The 12,998-nt window shown below is 36.8% G+C and overlaps 1 protein-coding gene across 3 annotated transcripts in view; it reads left to right on the top strand.

Moving 5' to 3' along the window:
* Positions 1–12,998, top strand: part of SERPINI1 (serpin family I member 1) — an 81,090-nt gene that overhangs the window by 47,175 nt on the left and 20,917 nt on the right. For 2 of the 3 annotated variants that reach the window (XM_058556402.1, XM_058556401.1), the window contains exons 2-5: positions 7,562–7,829; positions 8,868–9,098; positions 10,733–10,927; positions 12,670–12,874. In XM_058556402.1, coding sequence (XP_058412385.1) covers positions 7,580–7,829; positions 8,868–9,098; positions 10,733–10,927; positions 12,670–12,874 — 881 coding nt within the window. In that variant the 5' untranslated portion in view covers positions 7,562–7,579. Of the gene's footprint in view, positions 1–4,803; positions 4,860–7,561; positions 7,830–8,867; positions 9,099–10,732; positions 10,928–12,669; positions 12,875–12,998 lie in introns of those variants that run through there. The other variant, XM_058556403.1, reaches the window with a different exon arrangement.

Raw genomic sequence — 12,998 nt, 5'->3', positions numbered from 1 at the left:
ATTATCTGCAACTTAGAGAGTTGTAAAATTGTTCAAAGACAATGAAGGGCCCAAAGCCCATAGAGTCAGATAACCTGGAAAGGTATGTTACAGATAATGTATGGTTTTTCACTGAAGACACCCAGTAATCATCTCGGTCCATTTGCAAGTCTTTTATAATTTTTTCTGGTAAATTAAATATTTAATTTATAGATAACTCTCTTTGTAGTTCTGCCCCTTTGATTTACCTGGCCATTTCCTCCTTGTTTGAGAGAAACCTGATGAGCTTTCCTTTTTGCTTGATTCTCTAGAACAGGAAAAAGAACATAAAGATGTATCTTACTGCAAAGTGTAAGAGAGAATGGAAAGGATCACAGTAGGGTAGATTGCTGGAGGGAGAAGCAAAAAGAGAGAGAGATGAAAGGATTAAATCATTTGTATCATAATTTCATAGATGTTGCAATTACAGAATTAAACCTTCTGTAGTCCCTTTGTTCTGACCCCTTGGTTTTAAGACACATCTCAATTTAATAACACCTTTTTTGGGAGAAAGAAAATTTTAAAAGGAAAAAATGCACAGTTCTTTTAAAAAACAGCACAATGTAGTATATCTATTCAAACCCTAGTATTTTATGCCCTTAATAACCAAAGTTTAAGTCTAAGCCTTCTTATCATTCTTCTGAATCACTTTTGGCCATCATTTATCATGCATATGACATGATACTTTTCATAATGCATTTTCCGATCAAAACTTTTTAGAGCCTTTGTGATTGAAAATGTAGTCTTAAGGCATTTCGAAGCATACTAGTGTATTCTCTGCATTTCCATTTGATTATTTGACTAGTCTACCCCCGCACCCCTACCCTCCATACGTTTATACAGCTAATTTTGGAAGTTATCAGGAAGCTTTTGACAGTTTAGCACCTGAGCAATAGTCCTTCACCAAGCCTGCATGGGTTATTCACCTTTCCTCACTTTGAAAACGACATGATTTATTTTGAGAGATTTGGCAAATTCTTCTGCTTTTAATTGTGCTGCTTGGCTTCCAACAGACGATTCTTATGTATATATCCCAAGGACAAGAGATTTATCTACTCGCACAAATTTATCTACTTGCATGTGTCTTCTATTCTTAGATCCTTTGTAAAACATTTGGTTTTTTTCTACAAGAAAATCAGTTGGTTCATTTCTCCAGCGATGAATACTTGCACCACTTACAGTACATTTACATCCTCCTTTCTGTTCTCTTCTGCATACATGATCTTCGTTCTTTTCAGTGCTGCCATCATAGTACAGTCCTATTGAGGACAATTCTGGATCCAAGTTTAAGCAAAAACTCAACTGTGAGAGGCAGCATCAATGGAAATAAGTCAACTGAGGGAACGAGGATGAACAAGTAACTAAAAGTTCACACTTGTCCAGACTATGACGCTTACACTGGAAATGACAACAGTGTAACAATTGCCTCTCTGTCTGAGGACTAGCTGGTTTCTTTGAACATTGATTATAAGATTTATTCTAATTTCAGAAAAGTTAAAATTGGGGGTAGGCAGGAACACCATGCATGTTACAATCGAGGAAATTTGATAATTACAGATTGCTAAAATACAGATTGTTTCACAAGGTAATGACTCTTTTTGTGTGTGCAACAAATTCTTTGACAATTTTCCCAGCTTCATTGCTGCTGATCTAGGTTAACTCTTTCTCTCAGTAAATCAGAAAACAAAAGCCTGGAGACTTCAGCCTGTTCCAGATTTCTCCAAGTGAGCTAGTATTAACCAAAGCTAGAGCAATGGTTTCCAAACACCCAGTGCCAACCCATGAAAAAGAAAAAAACAAAAGGAAAACTTCATGAATTCAAATATATACACTTTAAAGGACTGTCTTATTTTCCTGTTGAAATGTTCATTCTTTTATGATTGATGTGTTCATTCTTTTATGTGATTGTAGGAGGCATTATTTTGTTAAATTTTTTTTGCCCTTATCCCAATGTATTTACTTGGTAAAATAAAAATTTAGCAAGCCTATATTGGTTCCCTCAATTAAAAAAATTACTAGCCCTTTACATACAAGAATCTAAGAATTAGTAGGCCAGAGGGCTTCAAGGCAGTGTTCTTTCCATTAGACATTTCTCCTTAGTTATTTTCTTTGGCTGTTTTTGCTGGAGAAAGGATCTTCTTCAGCCATTTTTCTTACCTTCTAATGAGGACCTCCCTTCTTTTCTCAACTCACAATTATGGAACCATTTTTTTTTTAATTTCAAATAATTGGGTTATCAAAAAAAGAGCAACAAGAGCTAGCCCTGGTGGCCCAGTGGTGAAAGGTCAGCGCTCACCACTTCAGTGGCCCGGGTTCATTTCCCAGGTGCAGAACCACACCGCCCGTCTGTCAGTTGCCATGCTGTGGCAGCGGCTCACATAGAATGACTTACAAGTAGGATATACAACCATGCGCTGGGGCTTTGAGGAGGGAAAAAAAAGAGCAACAAGTTGCCTTTATGAATAATCCATCTTTCTAAAAGTGAGGTTAACTACTAAGGAAGTTAAAAAAAATTTCTTTTTTATTGTCCTGGCTTTTAGTTCTGTGACCCCTCATACCTCAATTATAAGATTTAGTTCCCTGACATTTTTTAATGAAGTGTTTTCTAAAGCAATATACACACATGCACATGCCCACAACCTACCCTACCACTGGCAACAAGGAGGAGAAATGCAAGAGTTCATGGTAGTTTATTCATAGCTCAACTACTTCTGCCTTTTCGAGCACAACAGCACTACCTAATACTATTCTGGTACTGCAACCCCTTGTTTTTATGTAAAGACATTTTATTCAAGAGCTTGAAAATAATCTATAAAGTAATGCTCCTTGTGAGAGTAACTCATTTTAGAATGTGTTGATTATTATGATTAATGGTGGGGCCCTGGCATTTTGTAGACTAATGTTGATATAGTAACACTTGGGTAGCACCTTTGGTGATTTTTCAAGGTGGTATACTTGTTTGTTAATGCGTCCTGTGTCCAGCCATTGCATTATGCCAGCATTGGTGACAGTGCCACTTTGTCAGGCTGGAAAGATGGTCTCCGACTCAATAAGGAAACACTTTATCAAAGAGAATAAAAATGGAAATGAGCTACTACCTGTGGGCTTAGAGTAAATTGGCCTCAAGAATTTAGAAACAGTAGCTATTCTTGCTGTTCTTTCTAATGCAGCATTGTGGGCCTTTACATCTCATGCTATATTAATTCAACAAATATTTGGCACCTACTATGTGTAATGCAGTAGGTGCTTATTCTGATTATCCTAAGATATACAAAGATGAATGTACTTCCATTCAAAAAGCTTGGAAAAAGAAATGATGTGTGTACGGAACTATCTGTAATAGAAGGAAGCACTGGTATGTACTGTTGGAGAGGTAGAGATAAAATGTGCCAAGACTTCAGAGGAGGGGGAAATTGCTGTTTTAACTGAAGAACAGGAGAGTATTCATAAAGGAAATGAAAGTGGAGCAGAACCTTGAGGAATGGATAGGTTTTGAACATATGGAACCAGGTTGAAGTAGTTCCAGAAAGAGAACTACACAAGCCAGCAACCGGAGAGGGAAATTCTGGGAGTCTGGCTAGAATTGCAGGATCCGTGAAGGAGAGTAGTCGGTAGAAAGTTATGTTGGATCACAGTGCAGTGGGTTATGTTCAAACTAAGGATTTTCAGCTTTAGTCTACAGGCATGAGGGAGATCCTGAGGTTTTGTAAATATAGGAATACCTGTTCTTAACAATACATCAAGACAATTCATCTGGAGGCTATGTATATGTTGGACCAAAAAGGGCAGTAACCTGGGGTTCAGAGAATGGCTGAGAGCCATTGGTGGAGTCCTTGACAATGCATTAAGAGGGACAGCTGCCACTATGGCTGTGGAAATGGCCATGGCATGATGGATAGGAGAGGTAGCAGGGATGTAGTATGGAATAGTGTTGACAGTTCATTGAACATAAGGGAAAAAGAGATGGAGAGGAGTCAAAGATTTTGATGTTTTAAGAAAAAAAAAAAAGAGTGGGTTTGATTGATAAGACAGAGTCCTGTCTGAGCCACCCTGAATGTGAAGTACTGGCAGGAGTCAAAGTCTAGACTTCCCCAGAACAATTTGCAATGCACATCAGAAATTAAGATAAAAATGAAGCCAGAGCTAGAATTTTACTTATTTGGGAATAATATGAATAAGGATAATAGTTGAAGTATCTTTGTTTTAAGAGAAATTCACTGGCAGAAGTGAGAAGAGCATTATGCGGAAGAGAAGAGGACCAGGAACAGGTCCATAGAGAACACCTACACTCAGAACGTAGAAGGAGAGAAGGAAATCTTCTCCTCTCTTCCCTCCCCACCCCCCCAAAAAACCCTCAGAAGGAGGAGTCAGAGACAGCAGAGGTGAAGGGGTGGGGTTCTTGAGATCAGAAAGTCTGGACCAGTCTAGCAGAGGTCATTTGGCTTGCACACTGGAAATCTTACCTTCAAAAAGAGGAAAGATCACTTAATTATGGATCAAAATGTATGTTTCCAGAGCAGAGTTCTTTAAATCTTTCTAAAGAGTTTCTTGATATGACCTGCTCCCACCATTCACAGCCGTACGGCTCCTAATTTCCTGGCAGAATAGTAGCCCACTGCTCACTTCCCTGAGAAAAGCCCTCTCACAAACATATGGGTGTTCTTTCCAGGAGTCCTCTAGAAGCCTGAAGATACGTTAGTGGTTTTGACATCTCTTTCCCTCGGTAAGGAAACGCTGCAGAGCTATGGGCCTATCAAACATGGCTTCTTTCTGCATCTGGACCATCTGCTGCAGACCAGGGGTTCCTAACCTGAGATGAGGAAACATCCTGGCCAGTGAATGTATGTTCCATTATCCATGTGCCTGCATTTTCTGAAGAGACGATTTATCCTTCTCCTGATTTTTAAAAAGAATCTCTTTTCTTAAAAAGATAAGAACCACTGTAATAGATCATACACTCTTACACAATGATGTGAGTTTCTTGAGGACAAGAGCCTGTCCTCATACATTTTGGTATCTTCATGGTACCTCTATCAATCTTGGCTGAATGAATGGCTAATAGTACTCCATTAGGTGGGCTAACAGGAATGATAAAATACTCATTTGGGCTCTATAGCCTCTTGCTTGACTTAGCAAATACACAAACCTAGGCAACACATTTTCTAATGATAATGTCCTTTATTAGTATAACTTGTACCTTAAAGTGAGTGCATCAAGCACATGCACTGTTTCATTTATTTCTTCAATAATTGTGCAGAGTAGGGACTAGTATCTTCATTTCACAAATGAGGAGGCAAAGACTGAGAGAATGCATATGACTTGCCAAAGGTCAACATCATATGTTAGCTATTATTATTATCTCATGGTGCATTCTTCTGTAAATAAAAATGCCTCTTGGATATAATAGACTTGGCCTTGTTTTCTGGAATGCTTATTGTTTGGCAATAGGTTGGTTTTTGTTTTATATGAATGAAACCTTTTTATTAGCCTAAAATTTGATACTCATGTTAAATGAAGTGGTTTTCAAATAGTTGTTTTATTGAATGACAGATACTACTATCATATAGTGACTTTAATTTCTTGATCTTATACTAGATAACATTAAATGAAAGTAGTGAGGCCCAGGTTTGTGTCTTTGCAGGGTAAAAGTTAAGATGGCATGTCAGACAGCAGTATAGGGTCATGATTAAAACTATGGGCTTTTGAATCTGACTTAGATTTCAAAGTTCTACTAAATAGTATTACATCTTAAACATTAAATATTGGATGTCTTAAATTCTCTCTCAACTTAGAAGAGTACCTGCTAAATTTCCATCTGCATCTAGAGAGAGAAATCTCCTCTATTCTACTTCCACCTTTTCCTGGAGTTCTCTGGAGTAAAAAGGAAGAGAGAATGCCAAGGCAGCCTCCCGTCCATGGCTGAAGACAGTAGACTCGCAGGGCAGCTGTGCCCTGGGCACCTGGCTTCTGTCTCGACGCTGCATGCATGACAGACGCTGTTCTGCAGCACTGCACTTGGTCCCCCACCAGCAGCGATCCTTTGCCCCCTCACAGCACGAGGTGTGAGAACCTATATTTACATACAGGCTGAGCCTCCCCTTCTTAAACTAGCAAGAATTTTTTAAACGTTAATACAGAAGCCAGGGGTGGGGAGGGCCTGGAACTTCTCAAACAAAAAACTGATACCTCATATTGAACCCTAAAACGTGAAGGACTTACAAAATGACCAGGCAGTTCTCTGAAATTGCCAAAGGACTGATAGGACATTCTGACTCAGAACTCTGTCGCAAACACACTGGGCTGAAGTTAAATGTGTATGCGCTCTGTTAACTGAGTAACGGGGACTGTTAATGCTCCACACTAATTAAAATATAATTTTCCAAATGTGTTTGCTCAATATGACTTCACATGTTGTTTTAATGATTTTTTTTTAAAAAATCAAGAGCAGGTAAGCTACTTTATTGTTTGAATGGGCAGTTTGGCTCTCAGATGCCTGCAGTGACAGGCAAAGTGTGAGAGTACAAGGAAAGAGGGAATCCTGTCCCCAGTGTGTGCCAGTCACTGTGTGTTGTCTGTGGGGAGACAGGGCTTCTGCAACACTGGTGGGCTGAGAGGCGGAAACATTATTCAGAGATATCTGGGCACTGACACTGCTTTCTCTTCCCAAGAGAAATTGTTCAAGAACCAGATGAGCCTGATATTTAGAAATATTCATTTAAATAGAATCACCAGTTTGTTGGTATAAGCTGAAATGGTAACATAAGACTGAGCATGAAAGGACGATGTTAGGAGGATCCTCCCTGCCCAGAGAATGTCACTGGAAGCAGCAGCCTCATAGGGAAGCAATGTGGAAGGAAAACCACACAAGGATGTGCTGAATCTGCTTTTTCTCTGGGTTACCACTTCCTGTGGGTTTCTGCAGCCTGGGCTGGATAAACTGGGGCTCATGGCAGGTGTGTGTCTGATCTCTTCCTACCAGTAGGTAACCCAGCTGTATGGTGCATTAATTTTATAAATTGTAGTAAATGAATGAGGTGGCATTTTCAAATGCCTAACTTCGCTAGTTCATCTTAAAACCCTATAAATATCTTTTGATTTTCATTATAGTTGTCCTGGACATAAGTACTTTAGTGTAAGCTAGAGTAAATTGTTTCAAAATCATGACCAATATATATATGGTGAGGCTATGAAAAATTGATAAACTAGCCTCACCAAACATGTTCTATAATTACTTGTATATGTATCTATACATCCTCCTAACCCCATGAAGGCGGGGACCAGGGCTATCTTGTTCCTGGGAGTATCTTCAGAACTTAGCGATGCTATTTGTTCATTTGACTATTAACTGAGTTTTAAAAAATAGGATCTCCCAACATATCCTTTAATGGGGCTTCTGTTATAGAGCTATTAACACTGTATATGTTATGTTTAACAACTTTTGGTTTACGTTCTTGCCAAGAAATAATTCTTATTATTCTTTTTTACCTTTCACTCCATTTCTCTGAGATAAGTAATAATGAATATGTAAATTATTGTTTTCTAGGCTTGAAACTATTCCAATATGACCTTCCTTGGGCTCTTCTCTTTGCTGGTTCTGCAAAGCTTGGCTTTAGGGGTCACTGTCCCTGATGAAACCATTGCTGAGTTGTCAGTGAATATGTATAACCATCTTCGAGCCACTGGGGAAGATGAAAATATTCTTTTCTCTCCATTGAGTGTCACCCTTGCAATGGGAATGATGGAACTTGGGGCCCAAGGGTCTACACTGAGAGAAATCCGTCATTCAATGGGATATGACAGCCTGAAAAATGGTAAGTGGGCTTAAGTTTGATTTCTCAAGATGATTTGACTTTAACTTTCAACTCAGTTATGTTGTGTTATGCCAGAGGCAGCAGTATTTACACAGGATAAGAAAGTGATCTCGTTGAAGTGGTATGGCTAGAAGAAACATTAGGAAACCCAAGAAAGGTATTAATTCCTGGCTCCATCCCTGCCTAAACTAATCTAAGGAAATTATATATATTATTATTACTATTATTTAAATAAACCTCACTGTGAAAACCAAAGCCAATGGTTCTTGCTCTAATGGAGTTTCCAGTCTAGCAGGAGAGGCATATATTAATCAATTATCACATAAATAAATAAAAAATTAGAACTGTGATGACTGCAATTAGGAAAAGCAACATGATTTTCTAAGAATAACAGAAATTTTTGCTTAAAATCAACCGTATCTTCATTGTTTAAATAGCATCCAAGAATTTTTTTGAAATGTTGAATTATTATGAAAATTATATGTATTGAAGAAAATTTCTAGCCAAAAGGCATTTTGTAGTCACTTTAACATGATGTATGATTTCTATTTTAATGTTCTAATATACATGTGAATTAACTCATTAAAAGTTAAGAACTCAACAATGGATTTTCCTAGTTATAAGGTTAAAAAAAGTCCAGTGAAAGTAAAATTTAAAGGAATATTTTCATTTTTTTATTACATAATTAAACTTAATTCTCATTCCCGATAATTATAAAGTGACTAATTTAACAAAAGCAACCTAAGTACTTTGAAAGAAAACAACCAAAAAATCTCGATTTTATAGATTCTACTGAGATATCGATTAAAACAAAAAATAATATCTGTTGATAATACTAAGCTGCAAAAAGTTAATTTGAACACCTAAAAATAGCACAAATATGGACCCTCCTAACCATGTCAACGTGGGGAATGAACCAGTGCTCTTTCCTCCAGCCACTGTTCTTTAATCTCCCTCGGTGTTTTGGTGCTCTTCCGCTCTCCTTGATCTTTCACTGTGTTTGTTCCACTAATAAACTTGTCCTTCGTCATTTTGCAGGTGAAGAATTTTCTTTCTTGAAGGATCTTTCTAACATGGTAACTGCTGAAGAGAGCCAATATGTGATGAAAATCGCCAATTCCCTCTTTGTGCAAAATGAACTTCACGTCAATGATGAGTTTTTGCACATGATGAAAAAATACTTCAATGCAGAAGTAGATCGTGTGGACTTCAGTCAAAATGTAGCTGTCGCCAACCATATCAATAAGTGGGTGGCGAATAACACAAATAGTATGTCATTTGGTTCCTTTTTTTTTCCTCTAACAGCTTAGCTTTAACTCTCTTTTACTGCTGAAATTATTTGTCCCTTCATTCCTTTTGCATTTTCCATGTTAGATAGCATTTACTTGAGTATCTAATAATTATTTTGTATAGATTACAGTCTTTTTAGAAGCGTTGTTTATGAATACACATTTGAGAAAGAAGTTAAATCTTTTGACATGTGTAGAATTTTGGCATTAATAAATTAATCTGAAATCTGTGCTCTCCAATTGATGGGTTTCCTCTGTATCATAATCTTTACTGCATGGAATTTTTCTTGAGCTGTGCATTTAATAAATTAGATACTAGCTAGAATGGCAGTTAGTGGCTCTCAATATAATTAAAATAGAATAAGAGAGAGTTAAAAATCAGAGTTTAAAGATGTTTGTTGGCTTTCAAACCACAGAATGATTGGTAATCAAAATATTTGCCTTGGATTCTTTTAAAAAAGAGCAGCCCATTTTAAAGCCCAAATAAATGGAGAGGAATTAGAAAGAGATGCAATTATTTTAAATTTTATTTCTAATTCATGGTTTTTAAAACATAGTTAAGCTTTCCAAATGTTTTATATTTTGCCATTTTACCGTCAAAATAATTGAAATTAGAATCTAAAAAATGACACCAAATTGGAAGATAACTACAGCTGTTCATTAAATTAATTCATATTGTCAAAACTTGCAAAATAATGTTAATTTAATAAATTTTATGTTGGAACAACAACAAAAAAAAACCCCAATCACATACCCTACGTTCTATAATCAGCACAATGCTGAGGCACCTTCTTAAGCACCTAAAAACGTGCTATGAGTAATAAAATGAGAGAATACCGAGCAAATTTTGGTCCTATCTTTTTCAACTCTGAGATTAAAACGTAGAATAAAAGAAATCTATGTTTGTTTGTTTTTAACATTCAAAGAATAAGTCGAGAATAATAATCCACCTGGAATAGATTGAATTATTAAAGCTGTTTGTTTCCAAACTCTTAATTTTTAAACACTTTTAGCAATCAACAAAGACCCAATGTCTTTCAAAATAGATTTGGAAAAGAATATTTCAGATGATAGAAAATAAGGCATCATGAGTTAAATTGACTTTCACTCATCTGTTTTCACCTAGTCAAAAGCAGTTGTTATATTTGTTAGAAAGATATCCAATATACATGGGGGAAAGTTTCAATTGGACGACATTTTAATCATGTACATTGTTCAAGAATAAACTTAGAAACATTTATTGGGTGCTTACTCTGTGTTAAGAATTTTATATGCATCATTGCAAGTGATGCAATATATCACTGCAATTGCAATATGCAAGTGGTGAAGCCTGAGGTTCTGTTGTATGTGGTTCTGTAGTTTGTGCAAGTGTAAGCTGCTCCTCGTGCTATTTTAGGTGGTGTGAGTGTTTTAGATGACCTTAATCTGTAATTTTGTGTCTGTGTGTGTGACATTTTTCCTTTGAAACTACGATACTTCTAATTTTTATTGTAAATTTGGTAATGGTATACAGTTTTTCAGGATGATTCTATTAGATGGTAATTTGATAACCTTTGGGCCCCTTTCACCTTCCAATTTAATATGAATTTCATCTGTTCATTTTTTCCTGAATAGGTCTGTTGAAAGATTTGGTATCCCCAAGGGATTTTGACGCTGTCACTCATCTGGCCCTCATCAATGCTGTCTATTTCAAGGGGAACTGGAAGTCACAGTTTAGACCCGAAAATACTAGAACGTTTTCCTTCACTAAAGATGATGAAAGTGAAGTCCAAATTCCAATGATGTATCAACAAGGAGAATTTTATTATGGTAAGACATTTTGGCTTTTATTTCTCTCTTCTTACAGTATATCAAAAAATTTCTAAGAAAGAACATGAAATATTCATTACTCAAGTTTCTTGTCAATCTAGTTTGGGCTACAATTCAATTTCCTTGGCTTCATTTTCAAAGGCCTTTAATTAGATCCCGAGTGAATATTATATGCATTAACAGTTTTCCAATATGTTTCCCTAATTTGTATAGCTGATCACACCTGCAGAGTGGCTTTATTCAAATGAAAATATCTGACCTTGTGTAAGAACGTTCGGAGTTACTCCAAAAGTCACTGGCTTTGGGGTGGTTTTCAGTGAACCATATGTTCCGCTCAGCTCTTGATTTGGACTCCTCACTACTTTTTGAATTATAATTTTTCCTTTAAAATTTTGCTTTCAGACTTGTGTATGTATGGTCAGACATTATTCATTCATAGTTTCATTTATTGAGGGCCTATAATTTGTGATATAACTCAATATCGGCGTTATTGTCAAAGATGTTTTGTTGGACTTTTCAGAAGTTTAGGATGTTACTCCTTCCTATACACTATATTGAACCACAATAATTTGTTGTCATAAACAGAAATGTAATTGTAAGCGAAGTATATGTTAGAACTAATAGTTTATTCTATTTAAAAATACATTGTAAAATTAAAAGATTATAATCACAGTTAATCAAATTAACAGTCAAAATAAGAAGGGAAAAATATCCATTTATTTAAGAACCAAAATGTTTAATGTGATGTCTAAAGTACCTATGTCAGTTATAGGAAAATATTCACAAAAGAAGCATTACATTTTTTTTGAAAATGGGGGAAATTTTAAAGTAGTGGCAGGACCATTTGTTTTAAAGACTTTCTTATTTTTTTGTGAAAGCCTAGTCAATTTAGCTAAGTTCATAGAACACAAAGCCTAACTTTACGTAACTTACTTATTTACCTAATTTGGAGGTCTTAATCACCAAAATATACTAGGTAACTATTGCAGAATGCAATAGATTTCATTTTGGCTGCACTACCTTGGCCTCAAAACTTTTAGCTGTGGTAACAATGGAGTACCAGGTATTACGGATCAATTTTTCCCTTCTTAAAAATCAGGTGGAGGGGCCAGCCCCGTGGTGTAGCAGTTAAGTGCGCGCGCTCCACTTCGGTGGCCCGGGGTTCGCAGGTTCGAATCCAGGTGCTCAATGATGTACCGCTTGTGAAGCCATGCTGTGGTGGCATCCCATGTAAAGTGGAGGAAGATGGGCACGGATGTTAGCCCAGGGCCAATCTTCCTCAGCAAAAAGAGGAGGATTGGCATCAGATGTTACCTCAGGGCTAATCTTCCTCACAAAAAAAGAAAAAGAAAAAAAGAAATCAAGTGGATATTGATAAATGTGATTTACATCCAACTTGGATCCAGGGCTTTATTTTTCTAACCAGGACTTTTCATTGTTTTTAATGATATCCTTTAAATATATATTCATTTGAAGTATCTCATTTAAAAATACAAAGCAAGTCTAGAGAACATGTTATGACAAGTGTGAAATAATTCTGGGGATTCTAAAATAAAATAAATTCTGCAGGGCTAAGGATTTACTTGAATTTCAGGGCCTATTTTTAAATAAACCCTCTTTTTCTCGGATGCCTGAATTTCTTATATTCTAAACACTATTTTGGAAGAAAGTTATAACAAATTTAACCCTTTTATTTAAGCCTTGGTATGGGCCTTTTATGATCTTTCTTTTTTTCTTCTTAGGAGAATTTAGTGATGGCTCCAATGAAGCTGGTGGTATCTACCAAGTCCTAGAAATACCGTATGAGGGAGATGAGATAAGTATGATGTTGGTATTGTCCAGACAGGAAGTTCCACTGGCCACTCTGGAGCCATTGGTCAAAGCACAGCTGATTGAAGAATGGGCAAATTCGGTGAAGAAGCAGAAAGTGGAAGTGTACCTGCCCAGGTGAGAGGCTGCTGTGTGACTCCCTCCAATAGCACCTGGGGCGGGATATCAATGAAGGTCCTGGCCCAGAGCAACTCTTGCCACTGCTTTTGAATTTTAAGTCTTGCGCTACTCTCCTCCTCCT

This window comes from Diceros bicornis, chromosome 15 (genome assembly GCF_020826845.1).
Source record: "Diceros bicornis minor isolate mBicDic1 chromosome 15, mDicBic1.mat.cur, whole genome shotgun sequence".
Taxonomy (NCBI): domain Eukaryota; kingdom Metazoa; phylum Chordata; class Mammalia; order Perissodactyla; family Rhinocerotidae; genus Diceros; species Diceros bicornis.
This window is presented reverse-complemented; position numbering and strand designations above follow the sequence as displayed.